General features: G+C 35.4%; 2 protein-coding genes across 2 annotated transcripts; both read left to right on the forward strand.

The window, feature by feature from the left end:
• The first annotated feature begins 1,924 nt into the window (after window positions 1-1,924).
• On the forward strand, window positions 1,925-4,341 carry LOC120120568 (non-lysosomal glucosylceramidase-like). Its single transcript, XM_039140180.1, has 8 exons — window positions 1,925-2,029; window positions 2,179-2,217; window positions 2,336-2,480; window positions 3,255-3,436; window positions 3,686-3,753; window positions 3,985-4,057; window positions 4,126-4,187; window positions 4,271-4,341. Coding segments are annotated over exons 1-8 (642 nt in total). The 5' UTR covers window positions 1,925-2,027.
• On the forward strand, window positions 4,283-22,469 carry LOC120120493 (non-lysosomal glucosylceramidase-like). Its single transcript, XM_039140132.1, has 5 exons — window positions 4,283-4,605; window positions 14,665-14,668; window positions 20,224-20,802; window positions 21,158-21,447; window positions 22,224-22,469. Exons 1-4 carry the CDS (start codon window positions 4,404-4,406, stop codon window positions 21,249-21,251), a joined length of 879 nt encoding a protein of 292 aa, XP_038996063.1. The 5' UTR covers window positions 4,283-4,403; the 3' UTR covers window positions 21,252-21,447; window positions 22,224-22,469.
• The last annotated feature ends 139 nt before the right edge of the window (window positions 22,470-22,608 follow it).

Genomic DNA, 22,608 nt, shown 5'->3' on the forward strand with positions numbered 1-22,608 from the left:
TATTAAGTTAAATAAATGACTATGAATAAAATTTCTATGTTCATATAATAAACGAACGAACACGAATAGAGGTGTGTTCAATTCGTTTATGTTCACGAATAAACTCTTTTGTTTATGTTCATGAACAAGCTCTTTAAATGGCTCGTTTATTTTATTTTATTTTTACATTTTAAATATTAGTGAATGTAGGGATTAAATTGAACACGTGATGAAATTTAGAGTTTAAACTGTGAAGCTTAAGGAGTTTAAACACTAGTGACGTGATTTTAACATTTTTCTTTAGCACTAGTTGGTTTTGTTTAATTTCTAAATATATAAATGAACATGTTCGTGAACGCTAAACCGACGTGTTCGTGAATGCTAAACGAACGTTAAGCAAACATGTTCACTAACGCTAAACAAACATATACATGAACATGTTCACAAACGCGAAACGAATGAACACAAACATCTTCAAAAATAAATAAACGAATATGAACACGATATTAAAAATTTAAATGAAAACGAACCGAACATGAACATCTTTAAAAATAAACAAACGAACACGAACATTGCCTTATTTATTCATGTTCGATTCATTTACACCCCTAATGATACTATACAACATGTTTACTCTTTCATATCATATCATGAATTGAATTAAGCTCTTCATCGTTAATTTATTGACTTTTTTTTTCATATGAAACATAGTGTCAATACAAACATCGGATACAAGAATTCTTTATAACGTCTTATTATTGACTCAAAGAGTCGATCATGTTCCTATCAAAGTGTAGCATGACTCTCCAACACCCTATATATACATATTAGATTGCACTATCAAATGTCACTATAATGCATATAGAGCTAAATGGGACGGATCAATATATCTTAAAATTTTTGGTTTAATAGCATTTTAGGTCCTTATTAGTTTAAATTTAAATAAAATTGAACTTTTACCCTTTCCAATATTTTAGATTAAATACATAATAAGTCATTATTTTGAACATAAGTATCACGAGATCAACCTAATCCTAAGCTTGAGATTAACACAACGAATCGTGCAAATCAACAGCGACTTAGAACACTCATTGACTGCCTTCTTATTGATTTCTTAAGCTTTAATCACCTCTTAAAATCCATTTAGGATGAACAAAATCAGATCTAGTTCTTTAAATCTCATATTTTAATTTTTTTTATAGAAATCTCATGAAACCACTAAACAAAATCATCAAATTTTTAGGAACTTGATTTGATTAATTAAAATCAATTTATAAACTTCTTAATCTATAAAAAAAACCAAAAATCATTTAGAAATCAATATTTAACAAAGAAAACTGAATTTTACCACTAAAGATTCAAGATCTTCAAGAAACTCGTAATTTTTCGAATTTATTATTACAAAGGATCAAAACCTGTTTTGAACAAAATCGTTTAGATTCATGATTACGAAGATGGATTTTACCTTAGTTGAAGTAGAAAATGAATTAGGAGATTGATTGATGAGAATTCTCTTGAAAATAAGTTAGAAAAGAGAGAAAAAGATGGAAAATCTTGATGATTCGTCAGAAATTTTAAAGAGTAAAAATTGCGTTTGGGTGATTAGAAATGAAGGTAATTATTTGGTCCACATTTTTTTTCCTTTATAATTTAGTCCTTATTCTAATTTCAAAACTCATTCTTTAATATTTTCAATTAAAAAATTAATTTTCAACCGCCTACGAATTGGTTTAGTGGGATGAGGTACTAGATCCCTTAAGTAAGGTAAGGAGTTTGAATCATGACGTTTGCTAATGGAGCAAACTGGGTTGAGAGGGTCGTCATTGTCTCTGCAGAACTCGATCTGGATTAGTCGAGATCAGATACCAATGATTATAAAAAAAAATTCAAAAACCGATTTAATAAATCTGAATTTTCTGAATTTTGTGCATCTACCACTCAGTTTACCATTAGCATCTACCATTCATTCAAAAATTTTGTGCATATCTTCTCAGAATTCCGTGGGAGGAGTATCTGAATTTTCTGGTTGTCATTATAATTCAATAATAATGTGTCATACTTCCTTAAGCTTATGTAGACACACACACATAGACGCGTGTGTCCGTCTGTGCTTATCTATTAGTTTCTTCCCGGTCGGAATATTCTTCTTCTTTGTAGCATAATTTTTATACTAACATGTCAAGGAACCGATTTTGCTAGGATGAAGGATGGTGTGCACGGTGTCCTTTTACATCACATGTAAGGTCATCAGTGAAGATGGGGGGGGGGGAATGTTTCGGCTTGGTTTGATCTGTTGAATAGCTTTGCACTGCTGTTTTTTAGTTTCCAGAAGTAACACCTTTTATTACTGGTACAGTACTGCAGATGAGCTACCTCCTGTGACATTTGCAATCGCACCGCAGGAGACCGATGTTATTCGTGTTTCAGAATACCCTTGCTTTCTGGTATCTGGGAACTCAGAAGGCATAACTGCAAAAGAAATGTGGCAAGAAATAAAAGAGGTATGATGACTTTGTTTCCCTCAATTTCCATGTGCACAGTATATTCATTTTATGATCATTGTCTTTTCATTTCTTCTTTGCCCATTAACTTTCCATATCATTAGCTAAAGTTTTCCATAAAAATTACTAATTTTGATGACTCTTGTTATACTTTTGGAGATAACCTTCTTGAAGATTTCATCCTCTAATCAGAGCCTCCAGAAGTCTCCCTGAGATACCATAATATATCTGGAATCATCTTTCGTTGAGATCGCTCTTCAGAGATTGTACTCCTCAATCTTTGACGTGATATTTGACCGAGTCAAATCTTATAACTCACATCCATATATGTATAGTCTGTTAGCCTACTAACAAGCATGATGACCTTAGGTCTAACACCAGTTTCCATATAACGGGACATTTATATCACGAGGAAAGACTGAAAGGGTCATCCTTACATTAGTTACGGCTCTCCGCCCGAACCAGAAAGGGTAAACCGTCAACGACCGATGTAACTTATTTGTTCCTATCAACAACCCTTATTATATGCAATTAGGCCATTAACTTTCCATATCATTAGCTATAAGTCTTCCTTATAAACAATAATTTTGATGACCCTTTTCATCGACAATTATTCAACAAGTTCGATTCTAGCCAAATAGTCTGCGATTGCTTTGCAGTTAGCACTATCCAAGTCCTACCTTTTCTCTACATTGCTGCTGCCCACGGATAAACTTGTGCTTAAATCTTTGTTAAGGTAAACTGAAATTAGGATATCTCAAACTGTTTTTGTAGCATGGCTCTTTCGAGCATTTGAGATCTACTGAAGCATCAGTGTCTTCGAAACGAGGGTCCTCTATCGGTGCAGCCATTGCAGCTTCCGTGACGGTTCCATCTGATGCTGTAGGTACTGTTACGTTTTCATTGGCGTGGGACTGTCCTAAAGTAAACTTTCAAGGTGGAAAGACTTATTACAGGTTTGTGGTTAACATACTTGTAGAAGAAATTTCCGTACTTGAAACCTTATTTGCTTGATGAGTAGCGTATGTATCAGGGGCGGATGTGCAAACCAATTATTTTGATAAAAGTGTTAAATTTAGTTTAATTTGTTAATGAAAATAGAAAAAATAAAAAAATTTGCATATCCAAAATTTTTAGAATATGAGCATTAAAATTTTGGACCCCCATTTTTTAATTTCTAGATCCGCCACTAGTATGTATTGCAGGCGTTATACGAAGTTCTATGGAACCGAAGGAAATGCTGCAGCAAATATTGCACGTGATGCTCTTCTTGGTAATAAAAATGAAAATGTTTTCAAATTTCCATTTATTTTCTAATTTTACAACCAAACAAGTTTTCTATTTTCTAAGAAAATGAAAATAGCCTATATTTTCTAGAACCAAATGGATCCTAAATTTTTGTTAATGAAAACAAGCCTCAAAATTTAAGTTCACCAGTCTCACAAACTAGTTGTTTACAGTACTTATTTTGCATTTTGATATGTTTATTTTTCTTGAAACATAGAACACAACCATTGGGAATCACTGATTGAAGCATGGCAAGGGCCTGTACTTGAAGACAAGAGGACCCCTGAATGGTTAGTTCAGTCTTATTGTTTGCAATTACCTGTGCTACCAGACCCTAATTTTTTAACCCCCTCAACAGGTACCCTGTCACTTTATTCAGTGAGCTCTATTATCTTAATTCAGGGGGGACGATCTGGACAGGTGTCTGTACATTGCACTCATTTCTTAAAATTGGATTTCTTAAAGGACTTGTGCTAATCTTTCTCCTTTTGTTTGTACCACAGATGAACCACCACCACTCCATAGTTTAGTAAGCATTGGAGGAAGCAAGTTTTCCTTGATAGATCTCAGTTAGGATTGAAAAACATTACTGGTGTTCCCCATCAAAATTATACTGCCATTGACATTCTGGGAAGGATGACTTCTATACTTGAGCAAATACACACTCCAATTGCATCAAATTCGGCTTTAGGAACAAATTTGCTTCAAGAAGGAGAAGAAAACATTGGTCAATTCCTTTATCTTGAAGGAATTGAGTATCACATGCGGAACACCTATGATGTCCACTTTTATGCATCTTTTGCACTAATCATGTTATTTCCGGAACTTCAGCTCAGTATGAGAAGAGATTTTGCTGCTGCGGTAATAATGCATGATCCTAGTAAGATGAAACTTTTAAATGATGGACAACTGTGTAAACACTGATTTTTCATTTTACTTAATTTATTATTATTAAAATTATTATTATTATTATAAATATTATTATTATAATATATTATTATTAAATAATTATTACAAGCCCAGATCCCGGGAGCCCAAATACAAATCCCACACCCAACTTGAACCAGACCAGATGGCCCAGTAGAACCCTAAACTACTAGGGCTTCCTTCATCTCATCTCAGCGCCTCAGATCCTCAGCCGTTGGATCTAATCTAATCTAACGGTCCTGATGCAGTCCAGTAAGGAAACCCTAGGGTTTCATAACCCTAGGGACACATCCCAGCCGCCGCTACTTCCAGAAGACCCCAGCCGCCTCTCAAGCTTCCAACCGCCGCTGCCAACATCACGTCTCTGCCAGGTGGTCCAACAGCTGCTGTCGACACTCCAGTGCCACGCCACCTTGTCGTTGAAGCCTCCAGAAGCTCTGCTGCCACGATGACAGCCACACGTGTCGCCTCTACGGTGAGTCACCAGCAAAGCTTTGGTGACTCACCAAGGCTTTCATCCTATGGACTGGTCCGACGAGAGCCTCACCGAGGCTATAAAGCCTCGGTTCCCCTGCAAACAAAAAAAAGGAGGGACATAAAGAGAGGAAGCAACCAACGAGGACAGAGAAAGATATGAACAACAACGGAGAAGAACAAACAGCTACGAAGAAAAATAAATAACAGAACACAACAACAGCAAACTACTAACGATCTCAGTCAACAACAAATCGAGGGAAGAAGAAAAGGTAAAAGAAACTTACCACAGAGGAGAGCAAACGTCGCCTGAAACCACCAAAACCCGAAGGTATTCTTGTAGATCTGCTCCGATTAGGAGCTTTTTAAGGAAAAGTAAGGTTGGATTCGGTATTGGGGGTGTTTAGCGCTCCCTTTTGGTATAAGATTGTATAGTTCCGGCCACCGTGAGCGGTGGCCGGCGGCGACGTCTGACGCTAGGGTATGGTGGCCGGCAGCTGCCGGAGTTCCCTCTGGTGAGGGAAGCAAGAGAGAGACGAGAGAGAATTTCTTCTCTCATTTTTAGAGAGAAAAGAGAAAGGGAGAAAATGAGAGGCTGACCCGAAGGGTCAGCCATTTAGGAGTTTAAAAACCCTCTCCCAAACGACGTCGTTTTGGGGAGGGTATTTGTGTAATTTCCCACGTAGGTAAACTATACCCGCAGTCACTCCAAGAATGTAACTTTGCATTTTAGTCACTGAAAGTAATTTTTGATTAGTTTAATTTAGTCTTCAAATTTTGTTTAATTTATAATTTAGTCATTATTAGTGTTTATATATATTAAAGTAAATAACTGATTTAGTCCCTTATCATTTTAATTAATTATATTTTAGTCCTGAATAACTAATTAAGGACAAATTGCACCTTTAGCACTTAGATTTATGACATTTTGAATTAGACCATTTAATTTTAACAAGTTATAATTTAATCCCTAATTTTAGTTTATCATTTTTTTATATTTTAATACCCTAGTTTTAATTTTATTTATTTAAGTCATTACTTATTTTAATTTTATATGTTTATTTTTAAATATCTTTAATTATTATTATTATTATTATTATTTAGTCATATAAATATATATAATAAATAATATTTGTTTATTTATTTGTATTTGTTTTTTTAAATAAAAATCCTATTTATAAATTTAATTTTATAAATTACTTTTAAGAAAAATAATCATATTTTGATATTTATTTATTTTTTAATATCGAAGAAAAGAGCTGTTTTAAGGCACCTAGAAGCCCTTTTCTGATATTTTTAAATAAGTAAATATCTCCTATATTTATATATTAATATATTTTTGTAAAATTATAAATTTGAAAAACAGAATTATAAATTAAATATATCTTTGAATTTTTAAATTTCTAATAATAGAGACAATTTATAATTAATAAGTACTAATTTTGGGCGTTGTAGGGGTGCTAATCCTTCCCTAAACGTAACCGACCACGAATCCCTTTTTATTATTAAGAAGAATGAATTTTTGGTTAAAACGCAGATCAATTTATCTTTTAACTGATATTTTCTTAAAAACTCTTTTAAAAAATAATTTTTAGGTATTCAACCTACCTTACCCAAAAGGTCGATGGCGACTCCCAAAACATTTTAAAAACCATTTATTTACATCACTTTTCCAGCCGAGTAAAATTTTCGTGCCCGGGCGAAAACCGGTTACGACAGGTTGGCGACTCTGCTGGGGACTGTCAAACTTTAAAATTAATTATAAATTGTCTCTATTAATTAGAAATTAAAAATTCATTTATTTAATTTTAAATTATTTTCTTTCAAATTTTTATGATTTTTATAATATTTTTTATATTTTTTATTTTTACTTTATTTTCAGATATTAAATTTTTCATTTAATTATTTGTCAAAGGTTTGAATATTTCTCCTCACACACAACACTTGCATTGCATAACATAAGCTTTCTAATCAAGCTTGTCCCTTCTAAGTGGGAATGAAAGCGACGTCTTCGTGAGAATTTATTCTCCGTGTTAGACCTAGCAAGTAACTTTCGGGGTTCATACGCTCTATGTCTTCGTGAGAATTTATTCTCCGTGTCAGGCATAGAGAAATGTGTCCCCTCGAATTGAACTCGATCTGCTTAAGTCTGTAATGGACTAGGATTGAGGGTTTGACAGCCCAAGGGGGCATCAACAAGGACAATTCGAGTACCTTTACTCCTAGAACTGAAACTCTGCATATAATAAACCCTAGAAATTCACCTGATCTAAGATAGTACTGAACCTCTGTTCATAGGTGTACACAAAGAAGAAATAAGCTCTAGCTTTTAATTTATTTAATTTATTATTTTTCTCTCTGAATAAATGCCTGCGAACTAGTAATCATGCTGTTAGGTTAATTTTTCCAAACAAAGCATGGAACTAGAAAACATGAGGTTAGGATATATTATATACCATGATAGGTAGAATATTTTCTTTTCATTAATTGGTACTTACCAATTTATTTATTTCCTTTCTCATTTTTATTTTTCATACATTTTGTTTTGTTTTAACTTGTTTATATTGATTTCTTTTGTTTTGTGCCTGCATTACATGATCATGGCATAACCAAAAGGTGTTGACTTGAAAGACTGTTCATCAAATTGGAAAGAATTTGTAAATGGACAAAAAGTTTTATGATCAAACAAAATATGACGCGGCCAAGGAATGGCATCCTGAGGGAACTTCGAGGATAGATGAGAGCTATGCACCCAAAGATCGTATGCCCATTGAAGAGCAAAAGGAGATACGAGAAATAAGAGAGCAGATGTCCAAGATGATGGATAGAATATTTGTTTTGGACAAAGGAAAAGAAATTCCTGCACAGAAAGAGAGAGAGCTCAATGAACTTAACCTTGCAATGTCAGATACGCAAGGGACTTCGGATCTTAACCAACTTGAGAAATTACATACAGTCATCATTAGTATTCACAAATCGTCTGGAAATACCAAAGAAATAGTGACCACTGTAAAAGCTCCCAGAGATGAGAAGAAATCATGTAACCTGAAATCATCGAAGTTTAGTCTGCTCCCGATGTCTAAAACTCAGGTTCAATCCAAGACAAAAGGTGGTTCTCATTTTGATGCTATCCCTATATCATATAAAGAGTTGTATGAAAAGTTACTTGAAGCACGAGAAGTATCTCCATATTACATAAAACCATTCCAATCTCTGTATCCAAATTGGTATGACATCAACGTTCATTGTGAATATCATGCCGGAGCTCAAGGACATACCATCGAGAATTGTCTTGCCTTCAAACGTCGAGTCCAAAGTCTTTTGGATCATGGAACCTTACAATTTATGGTAAATGATCGCCCTAGTTTGGTAACCGAAGGTCCTGCTAGATTAATACCAAAAGTCTTCAAAGGTAAGAGTATCAGTAGGGGCCCCCAGAGAGAAGAAGATTTACCGAGGTTCGAGGCTCAAATACGTCATTTAAAGATTGGAAACGATAAATTGAGCACATAAATAGAAACCATGCAGGAAGATTTCCAGAAGGTCAGTCAAGCCTTTCAAAATGCTGGCATAGGAAACACCCCAGAAGAGTGGATAACAGGGGTCACCAAACTGAAAAAGAACTGTAATATATATGAAGGTCGAGCCAAGAAGTTTTATCATAATTCACGAGTTGCAGAAGAAAGACTCAATACAACTGTCATGGAATCGAGAAAATATCAAGTCGATAATCAAAGGTTGAATAGTACTATGACCAACATGGAAGCATCATATCAGATTCATCAGCTTGAGATCGATACTGAATTAAAAGCCACTATGACCAAGAACAAAACATTGAAGAAATGTTTAGATGATTATGGAGATCTTGTACGAGAACTTCTTGAACATAAAGAATCTCTCACAAGAAAAAATGAACAACATTGTTTACAAACCTGAGAGTTAACACAGAAGATGAAGGAAAAAGACAATGTCACGAAGGAAATTACTGGTCAAGCAAGCAATGTGGCTCATAAGCTGGTGAACTTAGCTGGCTTCGCGAGAGAATTGAAGCAGATGGATAACTCCACACCTGAACATGAGTGGAAGTTAAAATGGCTTTTAAGGGAAATAGAGAAATTAGGAGTAAAAGCCATCCCCTATATATAAAAGTTTTGTTTAATGCACGAAAACTTTTGTGTTCAATGAAATATGTTCTAAGATGATCACTCTTGAGTAACACCTTTTCATACATGCATTTGCATTTCACATCTTTGCATTTTCATTTTGTATTCATACTTTTATGTATGCTTTTACATTGCAAAGTTTGCATTCTTATTTTTACATTTATACATTTTTGCATTTACATTACATTTATTATTTAAGTATTGTTATATACATTAATTATAAAAACATGTAAATAATTCATGAAAGGTTTTGTAACAGTAAAATTGAGATCATTCATTCATATTATTGTACCATCATCATGAAAACAATGGAGCAATCTTATAAGGGACTACAAGATCAGTGGCCAGAACAATTGACAGGGTTACCTCAGGATATAAGGAAAGGAACATTAGATTCAGTACCAGATGGATCAAATCAAATTATTCAGGGGATGACATCTGATAAAGAAGAGATAATAAATGATAAAGAGCAACCATATTGTCAGATTGAAGAGTCGAGAATGATAACGTAACCTGGGGCATCCCACTCGAACCCAATGAATAGCCTCATTAATTATTCACAATATGAGGAGAGATTCAAGAAGATGGATGAATCAATCAGAAATATGAAAAGTGTTAATGCCTCCCACAAAGAATTAGAAGCAAGAGAGCTCAGCTTGGTTCCAGACTTGATTATTCCCCATGAATTCAAAATGCCAGATTTTGAGAAATACAAAGGCACCAGTTGTCCCCTAATCCACCTGAAAATGTTTTGCAGAAAATGGAAGGATATTTAAGTTTTGATGATCTGTTAATTCACTCATTCCATGATAGCCTCAGTGGAACAGCAGTAGTATGGTATAATCAGTTGACCAGTCTAACACGTATGGATCTTCGAAGAGTAAACAAGAAAACCAATGAAAGATTTCAAGAATATACCTTAAGATGGAGAGGAGTGGAAGCACAAGTTCAACTTCCCATGTTAGAAGAAGAGATATCACGTATGTTTCGTGATTCCCTTCCAGCGCCTTTCTTCGAGTTAATGCAGGCAAACCCGACGAAGGAATTTGAGAATCTTGTGACAAGTGGAAAATTATATGAGAATGTAATCAATGAAGAAAACTCAAAAGTCACATCCAGGAGCCCGACGGATCAAAAAGCAAAAGCTGATCATGTGAATGAGTGTCGCATCCAGAGTCCTCGCAATTGCAAAAGAAAAAGAGCAAGTAACTGTTCGAATCGACCAAAGAAAGTCATGCGATCAATAAAAACTTTGGAAGTGTTCCAAACTTCCATTTCAGACTTGTATCCTCATTTGGTTAAAGGTCAATACATCACACCAAGACCAACTAAAGTGACACCAAACCCTTCTGCTCATAGCTATGATCAAGATAGTGTTTGTAATTTCCACTTGGGGGTAAAGGGGCATTCTACAGGCAATTGTAGGCCACTGTTAAAAGAAATTGAGATGCTTGTTGACAAAGGGGTTTTGACACCAGAAATGATCAAGAAATGGGGGGCAAATGAGGAAAAGAACCCTGGTCCAAATACACACCCAACATTATAGGAATAATGAGGCATGATGCATAAACAAGTGGAAGTGTTATCTACCACTGTAGTACTTTCTATTTTCAGCATCTTGTTTGAACTTGTTTTTTTGTTCCTTTCTCCACCTTTTGTGCAATAAATAAATGTGTATTGCTTTTATGGTTATGAGCAAGGAATCAAGTTTTAACCTTGAGATTATTGAGTATCAAGTAGATTAAATATTCTTTTAATTTTTCAAGAGTTATAGATCTTTGGCAAGTGGTAAAATTATATCTTCCATATCCCATCCAACGCCAATTACTTGATCCTTACTAAAACCAAATTTTGACCGTACATTTATCTGAGACTCTGAAGAAATGTCTCTACTTGTTTTTGAGACACAAACTCTAGATGTTTACCTTCTCGGATATAGTTGGTTGGTTTATGATATAACCCCTTCCACCATATATATGACCTCAAAAGTCACACATTTGACATTCCAAATACAATACCATCATAAACCAAAAAAACCTCAAAAGAACCAAACTTTCAATTATCCGGGAATCTTCCTGCAAGAAGAGACGAGATGAGGCATCATGGACCGACTTATCGAAGATAATTTCGATGTGATTGGGACATACTCAAAGAAGAAGGAAAAAGTGATTGATTGAAATAAATATATCATGCATTAATTACATTTTTTCATGTAAATAAAGTTAATCTTGAATATTCATCCCCCTGTGGATACCTCTTTTTACAAAGGTTTCTGTGTATGAGATGATGAACGGTATTGTTTCATTTATCCTTTAATATATATATATATATATATATATATATATATATATATCCTTTATTATCCTCATTTGAGTCTGAATATTTTTCTTCTAATTCAACCCTAACCAAGGATCACCCTCTACATTGGGGGGTAAAGTGAAGGATATTTGCTCACAAGAATAAAGATTTTCAATACAGTTTTATTACGAAGACAAGTTTCCATGAAGTTAAGAAAGTTTTGAACTACAAGGTATGTCAAATACAGAGTGCTTGAAGATTAATCCAATCAAGAATAATGGAAAATCTCCAAAATGCAAAAGGAAAAGGAGATGCTCAAAGCAATTGAAGTATTATACTTATCCAGAAAAGAAAGAAGAAGGGAAAAAAAGGAAAAAAAGAAAAAGGAAAAAACAAAAAGGAAAAAAAAGAAAAAAAGGAAAATTGAATCAAGATGGGTAACTTATTGAGCCTCAAGTTACAAGATTGATCAAGTACAAACAAGAAGAGCAAGAAATGCTGGAGATATGAGAAAATGGAAATGAATCCAAAATTTGGCAGTCTAGAGGGATCTAGATGATGGAAAAATCCCCAACAAAGCAGATCCAAGTTAAGCAAGGCAAGGTGAAGGCATCAGAATGAATTGATCCTTGGTTTGATTACCTTTAAACACTTACTTGGGCCTTTTTATCCCTTTCTTTCATAACCATAAGCCATGGCCTACGTTACGTACCAGAAAAGTCCATTCTAATCATACATGGATTTCTAAGTGAAAGAGAATATCTTCAGATTTCATCCCGCCTCTCAAGATTGATTTTTATTTACAAATTGGTTTTTAAAATCTTTAATGCATGATATGAAAAAATGATAAAGGGGGGTTCAAGATGTAAATTTTTAAATAACATCTTGAAACCAAAGGAGGATTCGAGTTGAAAACCTGAAAAGGGAACTCGAATAATGAATGGTGCAACAATGACATAAGAGACGATCTTAAGCTCTTAATAAAGCACCTCACATCCCAAAGACATTCCTGAGAGTCTGGAAACAAGAAGTATTACTACAAACATGAGCATAACAACTATTTCTTCAAGTTAGTGGAAGCCCGAAGCGACATACTGAACCAACCTGAGAGACCTTACTTTACCAGAACTAACCTACACCTCAAATCAGTCAATAGTTTTGACACTTGCCATAGGACTATGATTTTTGAATGATTTAAAAGTGTAGTTGATTTATTTGATATTCATTAAACTCGTTGTTTATGATTTGATTATATTGTGAACCTGAAAGGAGCAATACTTTATAAAATTCTTTCATTCTTCAATAAAGAAAGGAGAAAAAACATTTTCAAACAGGTCAGTCTCAAATGAGGAAGGACCTTGAAGCAAGTTGTTGCCTATTCTACCTCTATTAAAGAGAAAGAATAAGTCAGACCAAAATGATGAAGCACTCTTGAAATCAAGTGGTCTGAGAAGCCAGAAAGTTTGAAGAATTGAACTCATGATGCTCTTCTGTGACATTATCAGCAAATTATCAAGAATGATTACCTTGTTCTAAAGGGAGATACTGAAAGACAGTCACTTTAGCAGCCATTGCAAGAAAAGGTTGTTACATGGAATGCCACCGATAACAAGGTCGAATTCGACAAATCTACTCATCAATTGCTCTAACCGATCATCATTCAGTTCTTGCACATCTGTTTTCAAAGGTATGCCAAGACAGTAGAAGGCAACCTCTACATCACTGATTCTAGAGAAAAGAGACAGAACATTGATACCACCGGGGAACATGTCTCTAGCAGATCCTCCTCCTCGTGTATGGTTTTTAGGGAAACCTAGAAGCATTTCCACCTCATCAGGTTCAAGTGGAGTAATTTTATTCCTTCCAACCCATACCAGATTCCATTTTCAGCACTCATCAAGAACATATTTCTGGACACTCGAAGATGGCTCATCGTCATAAGCTTCAAGAGCCTTATGGATCTTTCTGTCAATTTGGCACTTCCTGTATATGTTTGTAAACAGTTCAACTTTGTTCTGGGAGCCCATAAAGGCCACCATTTTGTGTCAATGAAAAAGCATCATGTATGGCGCAATGAGGAAGCAGAATAAAAGGAAATATGTTCTCAATTGGCAGATTATGAACATAGCCCTTTTCAGTGTAGCAGCATGAAAATACTTCGAATCTTCAAATTCTGGCTCTACATCGTATAAGTACCGTGACCTTTCGGTCCAAACACTAACTGGAGCAAGTGCCATGTTCTCGTAGTAGAAATAAGGAGGCCCAATAGCATTTTCTGGGAGTGTTCTTTGAGTTATCTGATCTGGTTCGGTAGGAACCCCAGAACCAATCATTGGAATTAAAAGATGAACTGAATGATCGTCTTCATTAAGAAGCTTATTTTCAAGCTTCTTCTGCTTATTCCTTTCCCAAAAATCATAGCTCGAGTTTAGTCTTTTCTTGTAATTAGGATCATTGCATAATGGATTCCTATCTTCTATCAGAAGAAGTGCGTTAGCAGCCTTTGATATTTGAACATCACATATAAAATCTGTCAACTCTGCAATAGATGAATTCAGACCACATCTCTTCATGGCTATTGAAGCCCCCCATTTTCGTCAAGTATAACAGTTTATTCTCCTCATCAGAATCAGAATTCAGGATTTCTTCGATATCAGAAGAACTATCAATATCTGTGAAATCATCCTGAAAGATCGCTTCATAATCAGATGAGTAGTTATCATAATTAACATGTTGCATGGGTGTGGATGTTTCAAGAGCCTATACCACTGTATATGTAGTCTTGCTATTGCATCAGATTACTGTTCACATAAATTGGTTTCTCTTCTACAGAAAAGTATATTCCAGAAATAGCCTTCACTGAAAGATGATAAGCCACTATATCGGCCTAGAATGGATTACCAAGCGATTTATACCGCTCTGTCTGACTAGACTCCTCCATATCCAGAAGATGATCACCTCATTCACATATCTCAGACGTTTCTGTCAGAATGATTGAGCACTTCATAAGTTTTTGAAAACATGAAGAGAATTCCTCCAGTTACTGCTGTTTAGTGACACCAGAATGAGAGTATTCAAGATAAACAGATTTGGGGTATCTCAAAAGCCATTTCAGACAGAAATGATCCATGTAGGGCATTCTTGGAAGCTCATCTCAACAAGAAGTAATGTCGAGCATACTTTTAGCATCTGTATTAGCAAATGTTGGGGCATTTTAAAGGTTCTTTCAGACAGATCTATGTGGGGAATTTTGAAGGCTCAAATTAACAAGAAGAAAATGTTGGGGCATACTGAAAACCCTTTTCAATCAAAATCAAGAATATTAAAGTATTTTGAATATTTATATCAACAAAATGCTGGGGCATGTTGAAAGCCCCTTTCAATCAGAATCAGGACTGTTGATGCATTTTGAACACTTGTATTAGTCAATGTTGGGGCATGCTGAAGGCCCATATCATCCTGTGTCAAGATCATTGACTTGAGCAAATATTTCCAAAGAGACGGAAAGATATGAAGAATGAAAATGGTGAAACAGTGATAGTCGAGCTGACTATACATAATTGCTTCGTTCATCTGGCAGTTACATTATGATCATGTTGTTGAACAAATATCTACTCAACAAGTATGGTTTCAAATACACAATCTTCTTAAACCATGTGTCACATGACAGTGTGTTCTTTGATAAACTATATCATGATTGCATGAATAAAGATGATCCCCAGGTAAATTACTCGATCCAGGGTTCAGTTTTTCAAGATCTCGGCTTTGAATTTTACATTCTCTGTGTCGGTGACAATTGAAAATATTTCTTTGAGATTCCTAGCTGTTAGTTTCAACCATACTGTTGGGATTACGAAGCTGTTTTTCACAATAGTTTTCGCTTAATCGATGACATTGGAAAGGGAGACTCGACTCACTTACATTACTGTTATTCCCATTGTTACTGGGGTTATCATTGCCTGCCAGGATGAATTGAAATTTTATCTATTTTGGGTTTATCATGTACGTTTCATCCCCAGCAACAAGAATTCCAAGGACATCTTTCTGTACATGGATCCTATAACTGAAGTGTTTCTACTTTCTACAATGCTCATTACAGAAGAAAACGTGATCAGTATCACACTTGCCCTTGCACGAGATGATATCAAGAGCAATTAGTGTCTCCTATTCAATTCGACACCAGCACATTTTGTGAATTTGACCAACTTTTTTGGTCATACCAATATTTCACTTGTATTCCCATTGAGTTTTGTTCTCAAGTGATCTTGTGACATCATACAAAAACTTTGAACACTAGGAAAAGAGCTTCAATGATTGAGAAATTTGAGCAGAAGCCACAGAAAAGGATGAATGTGTTGTCAAATGCTTTACGAACATCTGAGCAGAAACCACAGAAAAGGATGAATGTGTTGTCAAGTGTTTTACATCTGAGCAGAAACCACATGAGATGATGCATGTGTTGTCAAATGTTTTACGAACCAGTTATTCTGATGCTGAACCAATGTTGTGATCATATGGTTTCCATTTTTGATCCAAGATGAAGTTTGTCTTCTTCAACTTCAAGATTATAAGTTGAGATATGATGAAGATTTCTTTCCGCAGAAGGAGAGCTGAAATTTTAACAACAAGAAACTAGTGGAGCCAACTAAGGTTGAACGATAGGTTGTTGTTAAGCATCTCGACATGATATGGTCCAAGTTGCCTTGTTCAAGAACCATTTAAATGTGGGGACATGAAAGGAATTGAGATAAATTCTCCTTATGATGTGTTTCAAGAGTCAAATCAGAACAGACTCTACTTCCCTAATTAATCCCCGCTGAGTCAGACATATCTACATCTACACTCTTCAAAGATAATAGATTCTCTTTTTAAAGATGATAGATTCTCTTTTCAAAGATGAAAGCTTTATGGGATTTATACACAAGTCCAAGCAAATAAAGTTGGTTTTATCCATGACAAAATAGGGCATCAGGGTCATAATTTTGACTACAGCAAGAGTTCCACAAATGAAACATTTCTTATGAGACTTTAATGAAGCAAAGAAGATGCAAAGATACAAGTTGATCAAATGATTCTGTAGAAATGCAAGCTTGATAGCATAATTTTCTACACTGATATCCAGAGGTAACCCTGGCAATAAATGATGAAGTGAAGGAAGACCAAGTTCACCACTTTGAAGTCAAATGAAGATTGCATCAACATTCATGCATTCATAAGAATATCATTTACACAATAGACAATGCATTACATTGATACATCTGAGTGCATTCAAACATAAAGTTTTATAGATCTTCGGAAGAACAAGAAGATTCATGGTAAAAAGTACCTTACAAGAAGAAGGTATTCAAAACCGCAAATGCAGGAATCACGCCAACATATGAAGAATAGATGGACTCAATCCACAAGAATGAACATTATCTTGAGATTGGGTCATGTTACCCAATCAACATGTTATTTTGAAAAATAACGAGAAAACGATTTCCATAGTTTCTCATTCAATCTTTTCTAAAAATGAAATTGTTGAAAAGTAAGAAAACAATTTTCATAGTTTCTTACTTAGTAAACTATTTCCCACATATGTAAGTCCTACAGTGCATGATGTTTCCAAAAAGCCTTCGGGAGCTTTTTGATGTTTTCAAAACCTTAGGGTCATCTGTAAGTCCTACAGTGCATGATGTTTCCAAAAAGCCTTCGGGAGCTTTTTGATGTTTTCAAAGCCTTAGGGTAATCTGTAAGTCCTACAGTGCATGATGTTTCCAAAAAGCCTTCAGGAGCTTTTTGATGTTTTCAAAGCCTTAGGGTCATCTGTAAGTCCTACAGTGCATGATGTTTCCAAAAAGCCTTCGGGAGCTTTTTGATGTTTTCAAAGCCTTAGGGTCATCTACAAGTCCTACAGTGCATGATGTTTCCAAAAAGCCTTCGGGAGCTTTTTGATGTTTTCAAAGCCTTAGGGTCATCTGTAAGTCCTACAGTGCATGATGTTTCCAAAAAGCCTTCGGGAGCTTTTTGATGTTTTCAAAGCCTTAGGGTCATCTGTAAGTCCTACAGTGCATGATGTTTCCAAAAAGCCTTCGGGAGCTTTTTGATGTTTTCAAAGCCTTAGGGTCATCTGTAAGTCCTACAGTGCATGATGTTTTCAAAAAGCCTTCGGGAGCTTTATGATGTTTTTAAAACCTTCGGGTCATCTGTAAGCCCTTCAGTGCATGATGTTGTTAAGACCTCTGGAATGATGTTTTCAACATTTCAGTCTTACTCAAAAGAAGTCAAATGAAAAATTATTGTTTTTTCGTCTTTGCTCTATTCTTGTTAACACAAGAATGAGCAAAGAGGGGCAGCTGTAAACACTATTTTTTTTCATTTTACTTAATTTATTATTATTAAAATTATTATTATTATTATTATTATATTATATATATTATATTATTATTAAATAATTATTACAAGCCCAGATCCCGGGAGCCCAAATACAAATCCCAGACCCAACTTGAACCAGACCAGATGGCCCAGTAGAACCCTCAACTACTAGGGTTTCCTTCATCTCATCTCAGCCGCCTCAGATCCTCAGCTGTTGGATCTAATCTGATCTAACGGTCCTGATGCAGTCCAGTAAGGAAACCCTAGGGTATCATAACCCTAGGGACATGTCCCAGCCGCCGCTACTTCCAGAAGACCCCAGCCGCCTCTCAAGCTTCCAGCCGCCGCTGCCAACACCACGTCTCTGCCAGGTGGTCCAACAGCTACTGTCGACACTCCAGTGCCACACCACCTCGTCGTTGAAGCCTCCAGAAGCTCTGCTGCCACGATGACAGCCACAAACGTCGCCTCTACGGTGAGTCACCAACATAGCTTTGGTGACTCACCAAGGCTTTCATCCTCTGGACTGGTCCGACGAGAGCCTCACCGAGGCTATAAAGCCTCGGTTCCCCTGCAAACAAAAAAAAGGAGGGACAGAAAGAGAGGAAGCAACCAACTAGGATGGAGAGAGATACAAACAACAACGGAGAAGAACATACAGCTACGAAGAAAAACATATAACAGAACACAACAACAACAAACTACCAACGATCTCAGTCAACAACAAATCGAGGGAAGAAGAAAAGGTAAAAGAAACTTACCACAGAGGAGAGCAAACGTCGCCTGAAACCACCAAAACCCGAAGGTATTCTTGTATATCTGCTCCGATTAGGAGCTTTTTAAGGAAAAGTAAGGTTGGATTCGGTATTAGGGGTGTTTAGCTCTCCCTTTTGGTATAAGATTGTATAGTTTCGGCCACCGCTCACGGTGGCCGGCGGCGACGTCTAACGCCAGGGTATGGTGGCCGGAAGCTGCCGGAGTTCCCTCTGGTGAGGGAAGCAAGAGAGAGACGAGAGAGAATTTCTTCTCTCATTTTTAGAGAGAAAAGAGAAAGGGAGAAAATGAGAGGCTGACCCGAAGGGTCAGCCATTTAGGGTTTTAAAAACCCTCTCCCAAACGATGCCATTTTGGGGGAGGGTATTTGTGTAATTTCCCACGTAGGTAAACTATACCCGCAGTCACTCCAAGAATGTAACTTTGCATTTTAGTCACTGAAAGCAATTTTTGATTAGTTTAATTTAGTCTTCAAATTTTGTTTAATTTATAATTTAGTCATTATCAATGTTTATATATATTAAGGTAAATAATTGATTTAGTCCCTTATCATTTTAATTAATTATATTTTAGTCCTGAATAACTAATTAAGGACAAATTGCACCTTTAGCACTTAGATTTATGACATTTTGAATTAGACCATTTAATTTTAACAAGTTATAATTTAATCCCTAATTTTAGTTTATCGTTTTTTATATTTTAATACCCTAGTTTTAATTTTATTTATTTCAGTCATTACTTATTTTAATTTTATATGTTTATTTTTAAATATATTTAATTATTATTATTATTATTCATATAAATATATATAATAAATAATATTTGTTTATTTATTTTTATTTGTTTTTTAAAATAAAAATCCTATTTATAAATTTAATTTTATAAATTACTTTTAAGAAAAATAATCATATTTTGATATTTATTTATTTTTTAATATCGAAGAAAAGAGTTGTCTTAAAGCACATAGAAGCCCTTTTCTGATATTTCTAAATAAGTAAATATCTCCTATATTTATATATTAATATATTTTTGTAAAATTATAAATTTGAAAAACAGAATTATAAATTAAATATATCTTTGAATTTTTAAATTTCTAATAATAGAGACAATTTATAATTAAAAAGTACCAATTTTGGGCGTTGTAGGGGTGTTAATCCTTCCCTAAACGTAACCGACCACGAATCCCTTTTTATTATTAAAAAGAATGAATTTTTGGTTAAAACGCAGATCAGTTTATCTTTTAACTGATGTTTTCTTAAAAACTCTTTTAAAAGATAATTTTTAGGTATTCGACCTACCTGACCCAAGAGGCCGATGGTGACTCCCAAAACATTTTAAAAACCATTTATTCACATCACTTTTCCCGCCGAGTAAAATTTTCGTGCCCGGGCGAACACCTATGATGTCCACTTTTATGCATCTTTTGCACTAATCATGTTATTTCCGGAACTTCAGCTCAGTATGAGAAGAGATTTTGCTGCTGCGGTAATAATGCATGATCCTAGTAAGATGAAACTTTTAAATGATGGACAACTGGTTCCAAGAAAAGTTCTTGGAGCTGTTCCACATGATGTTGGAGTTGATGACCCGTGGTTTGAAGTTAACGCATACTGCCTTTACGACACTGATCGATGGAAAGACTTGAATCCAAAATTTGTTTACAGGGATGTCATTGCCACCGGTGACAAGAAGTTTGCAGAAGCTGTTTGGCCCTCAGTTTATGTTGCAATGGCTTATATGGGACAATTTGACGAGGATGGCGATGGGATGATTGAGAATGGAGGCTTCCCTGATAAGACATACGATACATGGTCCTTGTCTGGTGTAAGTGCCTATAGTGGTGGGCTCTGGGTAGCAGCCTTACAGACTGCATCTGCTTTGGCACGTGAAGTAGGAGACGAGGGTTCTGAAGATTATTTTTGGTACAAGTTTCTGAAAGCAAAAGGTGTCTATCATAAATTGTGGAATGGCTCTTACTTCAATTACGACGACAGTGGTAGTCGCACAAGTTCATCTATTCAGGCTGATCAGTTGGCTGGCCAATGGTCCATAACGGTGGACGTAACTTAAAACTTCTAGTTCATTATTACTTTTTCCATAATCTAGAAAATGATTTTGGTTAGAAATTTATACTTCTTTATTTGCACTTTAAATCATTTTCTTTAGTTTGAACGTAGGATTTTCTCTCATTTCATATTCTGATTAGAAACATTAGTACCTTCTTAATGGCATGCATCCATCATATAATGTTTTAGGTCTAAGCATGAATATTGAGATTTAGAATAATGTAGGCTTGAGACAATTATTGCTGTTCATTTTGTTGCACTGTTCCTTTTCATCCCAGCTAAATCTCTTTATATTGTTCTGTTCATGAGGTAATGAATTACAATGCCTTTGTAGGTATGCAAGGGCATGTGGTCTTTTTCCAATTGTTGATGAGGACAAAGCAAGAAGCACGTTAGAGAAGGTATACAGTTACAATGTCTTAAAGTGAAAGGTGGGAAGCGGGGGGCTGTAAACGGGATGCTGCCTGGTGGAAGAGTCGATATATCGTCGATGCAATCGAGAGACATATGGTCTGGAGTTACATATGCAGTGGTTGCAATAAAGTTCCATGAAGATTTGGTGGATATGGCATTTCATACTGCAAGTGGAATCTTTGAATCAGTGTGGTCTGAAGAAGGACTTGGGTAAGATTGACTTTCCCCTCTTTGTTTCCTGTAGTTGGTGGTATGATTTTTTGTGGAAAGCTTCCCCCTAATGTTTGAGTAGCATAAGAAATAAATCGAATGGGTTCACAGATTGTGAAAGTTGCCTTTGAATGGGGTGATTATAATCCCCTAACATAAGATGTTGCTTAATTTAGTCTCACGACTATTAAAAGTTATAAAATGGTTCTCCGATTATAGGGTGTTAGCACGGCTATTAAAAGTTACAAAATGGTCACATGACTAGTAAAAAGTAATATGCTCCAAACTTGTTTTTTTCCGTTAAAAGTTTAATGGTCGTCTGATCTAGATATTAACTTCTTGATTGAAATATGATAAAATCATATTTTAATTATAGCTATTGGCACCATTGTTACTTTCAACATTGATTCAATGACATAATGTAAAAAGAGACTCGATCAACAAAATACAACTCAAACAGTTATGAAATCATATTTTTACCATATTCCAGTGAGCAGGATAACGTCCAACTCAAACGGTCTTCAATTTTTCAACGGAAAATGACGAATTTAGAACATATGAATGATCATGTGACTAAACATCTTATAGTCAGAGGATCATTTTGTTTCAATGGTCGAGGGACTCAACAAAGCAACACCCTATAGTCAGGCAACGCACACACTTTACAAAACGTAGTTGTTCGAACTTGGAGCATTCTCTTCTTATCACTGAGATCTAGGTTAAGAGATTATTGTTTGAATATTCATTTGTTCACCATGTTGCTTATCTGTTGACAGTTACTCATTTCAAACCCCGGAAGGTTGGAACACAGAGGATCAATATAGATCTCCAACTTACATGCGTCCGTTGGCCATATGGGCAATGCAATGGGCCTTATCAAGACCAAAACTTCCAAAGCAGGACCTAAAACCCCTAGTGAAGGCAGACTCCCTACTTACACACCATGCCGTAGTCTCCAAAGTTGCTCGTCTTCTAAAATTGCATGAAGATCAAGGTTCCCCATTTCTTTTCCAGATAATATTCGATTATACTTGCAAGAGAATGTTGGCTTAATTGTTACTGGTGTATATTGATTGTGCAATGTGTTATTCAATAATTGGAAAACTCAATCATTGACACCAGATAAGCCCTTTTAAAGTGTTTGCATAATAATATTGTGAT

Source organism: Hibiscus syriacus, unplaced genomic scaffold (genome assembly GCF_006381635.1).
Source record: "Hibiscus syriacus cultivar Baekdansim isolate YM2019G1 unplaced genomic scaffold, ASM638163v2 tig00110339_pilon, whole genome shotgun sequence".
Taxonomy (NCBI): domain Eukaryota; kingdom Viridiplantae; phylum Streptophyta; class Magnoliopsida; order Malvales; family Malvaceae; genus Hibiscus; species Hibiscus syriacus.

Excerpts from the sequence above, each read along its gene's own strand:
- LOC120120568 (XM_039140180.1), top strand. Across the intron at positions 2,481-3,254 it reads TGTGGCAAGAAATAAAAGAG|CATGGCTCTTTCGAGCATTT; the intron begins GTATGATGACTT and ends CTGTTTTTGTAG. Across the intron at positions 3,754-3,984 it reads TGCACGTGATGCTCTTCTTG|AACACAACCATTGGGAATCA; the intron begins GTAATAAAAATG and ends CTTGAAACATAG.
- LOC120120493 (XM_039140132.1), top strand. The coding sequence starts at position 4,404 with ATGACTTCTATACTTGAGCAAATACACACTCCAATTGCATCAAATTCG. Across the intron at positions 20,803-21,157 it reads GATCAGTTGGCTGGCCAATG|GTATGCAAGGGCATGTGGTC; the intron begins GTCCATAACGGT and ends ATGCCTTTGTAG.